An 8,493-nucleotide genomic window follows, 5' to 3' on the forward strand; every position below is an offset into this window, starting at 1 on the left:
ATGTATTCAACCACGAAAAAATTCAAATTACTCTTTAAACGAAAATATAATAAAAATAACAAAGTGGTACAAAAATCACAAAGTCCAAACATTTTAGTTTTTTAGTCTTCCACCTAAAAGCCGTGGTCGGGCTTTGTCCAAAGAGAGAGAAAGCAGTAAGGGTGCACACACCTGAGCCTGATGATGTCAAACACCTGTTTCTAGTTGCAGTAAGCAGTGGGGAGAGCGGTATAAAGCGACCACCCCAGGGACGAGATGGGGAGAGAGCTTCCTGTCTGAAAGAGACTGTGTTGTGTGATCTTGAGTGTTGTGCTGAAAAGCCTTTTTGAGTTGTTATTAAAAACCACACCTTTGAGTTGAAGAACCCAGTTCCTGTGTCCTCCTTTCCCACCCTACTTCAAATCCTTTACACGCAAATGCAGGAACTGAATTTGAACTTTGTGCTGGGTTAAGAGGTGGTATTGAAACGTCTAGCGCAACGACCTATTTCTCAGGAAAATAGGAAACTGCGCTTTGTGCCACTTCATTTACATACAATACATCCACAGTTTGCATGCATACACCCACAATAGCGCAAACACTCCCACCCACGCCCATTAGCGCTTTGCGCTGGCACAAAAATTCCACTTAGAATTAGCACTTTCACGAAAATTGGATAAGACGTTGTGCACAGTTGTAGCATGTAGTGCTGCGCTTTGAGCACTCATGAAAATAAAGCCCCAACAGTTACAGAAATACTCAAACCAGCCCGTCTGGCACCAACAACCATGCCACAGTCGAAATCACTGAGATAAAAAATTGTCCCCATTCTGATGGTTGATATGAACATTAACAGAAGCTCCTGACCCATATCTGCATGATTTTATGCACTGCACTGCTGCCACACGATTGGCTGATTAGATATTTGTATGAATAAGAAAGTGTACAGGTGTACCTAATAAAGTGTTCACTGAGTGTATGTACTACCAGTCAAAAGTTTGGACACGTTTGGCTCAATTTATGTTTTTTTATGATATTAAATTTCGAAGCCAACAAGTGTCCAGTGTACATGATAACTCCTTCAATACTGTTTTAAAAGCATCCCAAGTGGATACCTCATATGAAGTTTCCCAGAGAATTCCCTGAGTTGTAATCTAGACAAAGAGTGAATACCTTGAAAAAGCTCAAATACAAGATTTTTGTTTTTTGTTTTTTGAATAATTTGAGTTATTTCATATCTTTGATAACTTCACTATTGCAATAGTCCAAACTTTTAAATGCTAGTGTAGATATTTAGTACATATTAAACATCATAAAAGTGTGTGTGTGTGTGTGTGTGTGTGTGTGTGTGTGTGTGTGTGTGTGTGTGTGTGTGTGTGTGTGTTTGTTTAGAAGATCCTCCTGCACCATTCCTTGAGTGTATTGAGGATGAAAACCACACCCCTGCCGCGCCCACCTTCTCCTCTGTCATAAGGGATGTGGAAGTAGTGGAAGGCAGTGCTGCCCGCTTTGACTGCAAGATTGAGGGTAATGATGACCTCTTACCTCAAAGACTTTTACATATTAAGCTCTGAGTTATAATCCTTTAAAGTTAAGTAAAAGCATTTGTGTATTTTTTTCTAAGTTAATATACATTCTCCTATCCCAGCTTACTATGAAGAGACAACTATATGTACGCCATTTTTTGGCTGATTCTCCCCAAAAAGTGTAAACACTGTGGTTCTGTGGCGTTCTTAAAACATTGCTCTATTTTTTTGGCTCAATCAATGCATCAGTTTGGGGCGGGACTATCTGTTTGTCCAACCAGTGTAAGATGTAAGGAGTGTTTCGGGAAACCTGTTTGAAAGCAATCATAATTTTTGCAGTTGTGTTTGGTGATGTTGAATAGTGGCTCAGAAGCGACACACTTCACTATAAATCTTCTGCTCTAAAATAAATTTAAAATCTTCATAAAAATAAATGTTCCGGGCTTAATACAAGTTAAACTCAATCAACAGCATTTGTGGCATAATGATAATTTTGACTAATTCCTCATTTATTAAAAAAAAAAAAAAAAAAAGCACAAATGACGTATTCAGTAATGCACTTTTAACACTTAGATACACACTGTTTCAAAAGAATAGCCCAAGGTGTAAACATTATACTTGTTATCAAAATTTGAGTGTGATAAAATCGCTTACCCTGATTACAGGGTTTATCACTGTTATGTCACCATGACAACAAAGTTGTTTAATTGGATATAATTACACAGATAGGTAATGTTAATCTCGTCAACGAAAGCACTGATGAAAACGTTCGTTGACGAAAGTTTTTTTGATTTCGTCAACGATAACGAAGACGAGACGAAAAAGGCGCATCATGACGATAATTTAACGATTTTATTAAAGCACACAGTTGAAGAAAATCTGGCAAGATAAAAAAAAACGTTGTTCTGCAAAATTCCCACATTGGCTATTACTGAGGTTGAGGTACGGGTAGGTTTAGGAGTAAGGGTAGGGTTAAGGTTAGGATAAGGGGTTAGAGTTAGGTTTTGGTGTAAGGGTTGAGTTAGGTTTAGGATAAGGGGTTAGAGTTAGGTTTAGGAGTAAGGGTAGGGTTAGGGTTGGGGTAAGGGTTGAGTTAGGGTTAGGATAAGGGGTTAGAGTTAGGTTTAGGAGTAAGGGTAGGGTTAGGGTTAGGATAAGGGTTAGAGTTAGGTTTGGGGGTAAGGGTTGAGTTAAGGTTAGGATAAGGGGTTAGAGTTAGGTTTAGGAGTAAGGGTAGGGTTAGGGTTAGGATAAGGGTTAGAGTTAGGTTTGGGGGTAAGGGTTGAGTTAGGGTTAGGATAAGGGGTTAGAGTTAGGTTTGGGGGTAAGGGTTGAGTTAGGGTTAGGATAAGGGGTTAGAGTTAGGTTTAGGAGTAAGGGTAGGGTTAGGATAAGGGGTTAGAGTTAGGTTTAGGAGTAAGGGTAGGGTTAGGGTTAGGATAAGGGGTTAGAGTTAGGTTTAGGAGTAAGGGTAGGTTTAGGGTTAGGATAAGGGGTTAGATTTAGGTTTTGTGGTAAGGGTAGGGTTAGGGTTAGGATAAGGGGTTAGAGTTAGGTTTAGGAGTAAAGGTAGGGTTAGGGTTAGGATAAGGGGTTAGAGTTAGGTTTAGGAGTAAGGGTAGGGTTAAGGTTTGGATAAGGGGTTAGAGTTTGGTTTGGGGGTAAGGGTTGAGTTAGGGTTAGGATAAGGGGTTAGTGTTAGGTTTTGGTGTAAGGGTTGAGGTAGGTTTAGGATAAGGGGTTAGAGTTAGGTTTGGGGGTAAGTGTTAAGTTAGGGTTAGGATAAGGGGTTAGAGTTAGGTTTTGGTATAAGTGTTGAGTTAGGGTTAGGATAAGGGGTTAGAGTTAGGTTTTGGTATAAGGGTTGAGTTAGGTTTAGGATAAGGGGTTAGAGTTAGGTTTGGGGGTAAGGATTGAGTTAGGGTTAGGATAAGGGGTTAGATTTAGGTTTAGGAGTAAGGGTAGGGTTAGGGTTAGGATAAGGCTTTAGAGTTAGGTTTGGGGGTAAGGGTTGAGTTAAGGTTAGGATAAGGGGTTAGAGTTAAGTTTAGGAGTAAGGGTAGGGTTAGGGTTAGGATAAGGGGTTAGAGTTAGGTTTGGGGGTAAAGGTTGAGTTAGGGTTAGGATAAGGGGTTAGAGTTAGGTTTGGGAGTAAGGGTTGAGTTAGGGTTAGGATAAGGTGTTAGAGTTAGGTTTGGGGGTAAGGGTTGAGTTAGGTTTAGGATAAGGGGTTAGAGTTAGGTTTAGGAGTAAGGGTAGGGTTAGGGTTAGGATAAGGGTTAGAGTTAGGTTTTGGGGTAAGGGTTGAGTTAGGGTTAGGATAAGGGGTTAGAGTTAGGTTTGGGGGTAAGGGTTGATTTAGGGTTAGGATAAGGGGTTAGAGTTAGGTTTAGGAGTAAGGGTAGGGTTAGGATAAGGGGTTAGAGTTGGGTTTAGGAGTAAGGGTAGGGTTAGGGTTAGGATAAGGGGTTAGAGTTAGGTTTAGGAGTAAGGGTAGGTTTAGGGTTAGGATAAGGGGTAGAGTTAGGTTTTGTGGTAAATGTAGGGTTAGGTTTAGGATAAGGGGTTAGAGTTAGGTTTAGGAGTAAAGGTAGGGTTAGGGTTAGGATAAGGGGTTAGAGTTATGTTTAGGAGTAAGGGTAGGGTTAGCGTTTGGATAAGGGGTTTGGGTTAGGTTTTGGGGTAAGGGTTGAGTTAGGGTTAGGATAAGGGGTTAGAGTTAGGTTTTGGGGTAAGGGTTGGGTTAGGGGTAAAGTTAACAGTGTAACATCATATGTAATTAAATGCAAGTATTTAAATGCAATTACAATGCAACAGCATGTATGAACATTATAAGTACATTGTATCAAATGTTTAAATACATAGTAGTTAAGGCCACCTAATATAAAGTTGGTCCTTAAGCTTTAATTGTAAATATGTACATTTTTATAGCTCTGTTTGATTTTAAATTGTAATCTGGGCCACCCCTTAATGGGCCATACTATTGATATTGTCTGAGTGGTTCAAGTGAATGCGCGGGAGGAAAAAACGCTTGTTTAAGGATGTGCATTTATTCCGTGCATGGACAGAGTGCAGAGAATGTAAGTGTCTAAAATGCTTGTGTACTGTTCAGTTGAATGATAAAGTTTACCCTCTTTAACTTAACGCTGATGATTCTAATGTATGAAGCAAGCTATCTGCTGAAATAATGAAAAATAACCACAAATCTAACAACAAAGCTGAAATAAAAGCGCACATTTCACCTGTCAATCAGACATGCTTAGAAGTTGCGTTCGTTACTACAGCAACAATAATAGGTTGTGGGTGCGTTTTCTCAGAATCATCATTGGCCGGTAGAAAGAAAAAGAAAGAAACAAAACTGTAGCGCTCTATTTGAAATGAAAATAAGATAAATGTTCTCACATCATACAGAATAACATTATTAAGAATAATGAATGAATAAAATCAGCTCATTTTTCTGTTTTAAATATGCTGATGGTAGTGTTGTAAGAAACATACCTACTCACAAATGGACTGTTTGAACCAAGAAAAAGTTCAATTAAGCCCTATAATGATAGCGAATTATTGCAACATGGAGTGATATTTGCAACAAATAAATAAATCCTTTCTTTTGTACTGAGATTTCAATCACCAGTGAAGACAACATGAGCCAGAGAAAGAGAACAAAGAGGGACTTTTTTACTATATAGTGAAGAAAAGTTAGTTTAGGAGTAGTTGAGAAAGTACATGATAATATTTACATTTATGGAAGTACTGTTTGATTCGTTTTTATTAAAATCAGGTTGTGTATCTATTACCATTACACAGTTAATTAACATGAAAAATTAACAATATTTTTTCACCTTTTTTAATCATGGTATATGTCAATTTCTACATACACTAATACAGTTTAATATTAACAAATGCATTAAAAAAAATATTCATTGTTATTTCTGAAACCTTATTTGGAATGTAATACATGTTACATATGTTAACGTATATTATATATAATTTTTGTCAGAGAAAACTGACCAAAATTAATGAATATGTCATGACGAAATATTGCCAATTTTAAAAGACATTTTCGTCAAAAGACTAAAACTATGACTAAAACAAAAAAAGTGTGAAAAATTGAACACTGCAGATAGGGTTATTAGGCGATTCATGTGAACACACACAATGTTTATGTCTTGTTGCTTTACTTCAGAAACAGCGTGTATTTGAATGTTTTTGGTCTGGCCCCATTCACTTCCATTGTAAGTGCATTAAGGAACAGGCAATTTTTGCTTTTGTTTAAAAATAAACGAGAGACGAGTTAAAATTATTTTTGTGGTAATTAACATTATTGCACAAATTCTGTTGATTGAACTTCCTTCAGCCTGGAACATTCCTTTAAGTCGTTTGGGTTAATGATTGAAGACCAAGAAGTGTTGTGGTGTCTCCCATTTACACAGCATTTTAATGATTCAGCACACATAGTGATTTACTTTTTTCTGAACATGAAGGCTACCCAGACCCTGAGGTTGTGTGGTACAAGGACGACCAGCCTATAAAGGAGACACGCCACTTCCAGATTGACTATGAAGAGGATGGTCACTGTAGCCTGGTGATCTCAGAGGTTTGCCCTGACGATGACGCCAAGTACACCTGCAAAGCCGTCAACAGCCTGGGAGAAGCCACCTGCACTGCTGAACTGATGGTGGAGTTTATGCAGGAGGAGGAGGGAGAGGGGGACGGTGAAGGAGAGGAGGAGGAACAAAAGGAGTGAATAATGACGGATGAGGAACGGTGTGAGGAAGAGTTGGAGGAATACCAAAGGAACTATGGATATCTTAAACATTTACACACTTTCAATGCTTTATTTTTACAGACACAGACTGTCTTTCACCAATGCAAATGTTTGTACACCATCTTCTTACTGTCTAGCATAGTTTACAAAGAGCAAGAACTTTTTGTGTCTGAAAACTCTTTGCCAAGATCAAAGACATTCCAGCTTGTTCCCTTCTGCCCAGACAATCACCCCAACTGATTTACCAAAATGAAATACAAAACTGAAAACCCTTTGATGTTGGGGTATTTGGACTCCCAAAGAATTCCATCACTTCATTTGACTGATTACATTTTATTCATATTATCAATGTCAGTAATTGTTTGTGTGGCAGTTACTTTTGTGTGCACACTTAAATCTGCACTACAGTGCAGTCTAGTGGTAACAACATTGCAATACTTTTTACACTGATGTAGTATAGCATGGCGTTTCAATATTAATATGAAGCTTTGAAGATGATTTAAATACTGTTGGAGACCTTACTGTATAAAGATGCTAACTATTTTTTAAATCTATTGAGTATATTGGTATGCGTTAGTTAATAGCTATCAGAATTAATGTTAAAGGGATAGTTCACCCAAAAATGAAAATTCTCTCATCATTTACTCACCCTCATGATATCCCAGATGTGTATGACTTTCTTTCTTCTGCAGAACACAAATGAAGATTTTTAGAAGAATATTTCAGCTCTGTGGATCCATACAATGCAAGTGAATGGGTGCCAAAATTTTGAAGCTCCAAAAGTCACGTAAGTCAGCATAAAAGTACTCCTGTGCTTAAATCAGAATCGTGAGAAACAGATCACTTTCACATTCTTCATGCATATCACCCCCTACTGGGCACGGAGATGAATTTCATGCAAACAAAGGATTTTAATATTGATCTGTTTCTCTCCCACACCTACTATATCACTCCTGAAGATATTGATTTAACCACAGGAGTACTTTTATGCTGATTTATGTGACTTTTGGAGCTTCAAAATTTTGGCACCCATTCACTTGCATTGTATGGACCTACAGAGCTGAAATATTCTTCTAAAAATCTTCATTTGTGTTCTGTAGAATAAAGAAAGTCATTCACATCTGGGATATCATGAGGGTGAGTAAATAATGAGAGAATTTTCATTTTTGGGTGAACTGTCCCTTTAATCATAAACGATTGAATATAGTTAATGATTAAAGTGACCAGCATCAGTATTTTTAATTGTACACTTGTGTGAAGACCACAATTTTCTGTCATGGCTAGACAATTGAAGGATAGAATCCTGAATTATCTGTGGTGTTTCCGCTTTGAGTTCAGTTTGCCCTTTTTGAGTGAGCCCACTTGCATGACAGAGCAATGAGCTGAATTTTGTGCAGCAACCTGCAATACAACCTCTCATGCCATATTTATGACCCCGTACAGGCTTCCTCTCCATTTGAGTGTCTGCACTATTCTCAGAGAATGAATTAGTCATAGAATTTGGAATGAACCCTTTTTTTCTTATCTTTTGACTTCTTCACTTAACATATTATGGCTTAAATTTCCCTTCGCATCCCAACATCATTGTAGAAGTACCACTTCAGCTAAAGTCTACCTAACAAGAAGAATGTAGAAAATATATGTGTAGAACATGAACATGTGATCAAAGAAGTACATCTAAGGGGCTCTGTATTTTCTTTTAGGTTTATTCAGCATAGTTTGCAATGATTATCTGAACACTGGTCATATAAATAAAGTGTTACGCCCTCTGTGCCTTTTGTGATATACAGTATTCTGTATCCTGGTACTTGTCAAAATTTCAGCCACAAGGGTAAATATATATGGATGTTTCTTCAACTCTCACTAGTTTATTTGACGACATTTCCACCACATCTTGAATTCTGTCTTGGGTTTACTTCCGTGGTGGAAATGATGGTGATGGAAATTATACTGTTAATGTTTTTTTTTTTAAAATAAAATGGCAGACTCATTTGTCTTGCTAAGACTGATTTTATAGATAACACTATATGTATCCTAAATACACACACTAAAATTATATTTTCACACTTTTGCATAATTTGGCAAAATTACAGCTTGATTGGAAATAATGCCCAATAAAAATATTCTGCTCACATGTGATATTTACATTGAATTTTCTTCATGTTCTTCAAACATCATTTGTCTCATATTTCAGCTCAAGAATGCTCTTCACTTACCCTA

At 37.6% G+C, this 8,493-nt stretch overlaps 1 protein-coding gene across 2 annotated transcripts in view; it reads left to right on the top strand.

Annotated features, from left to right (window-relative positions):
• The window catches only part of LOC127448858 (myosin light chain kinase, smooth muscle-like), a 29,401-nt gene extending 22,432 nt beyond the window's left edge, over positions 1-6,969 (top strand). Inside the window, exons 16-17 of one of the 2 annotated variants that reach the window (XM_051711722.1) lie at positions 1,372-1,506; positions 5,990-6,969. In XM_051711722.1, coding sequence (XP_051567682.1) covers positions 1,372-1,506; positions 5,990-6,252 — 398 coding nt within the window. In that variant the 3' untranslated portion in view covers positions 6,253-6,969. The remainder of the gene's footprint in view (positions 1-1,371; positions 1,507-5,989) is intronic. The other variant, XM_051711723.1, reaches the window with a different exon arrangement.
• The last annotated feature ends 1,524 nt before the right edge of the window (positions 6,970-8,493 follow it).

This window comes from Myxocyprinus asiaticus, chromosome 12 (genome assembly GCF_019703515.2).
Source record: "Myxocyprinus asiaticus isolate MX2 ecotype Aquarium Trade chromosome 12, UBuf_Myxa_2, whole genome shotgun sequence".
NCBI classification, from domain to species: domain Eukaryota; kingdom Metazoa; phylum Chordata; class Actinopteri; order Cypriniformes; family Catostomidae; genus Myxocyprinus; species Myxocyprinus asiaticus.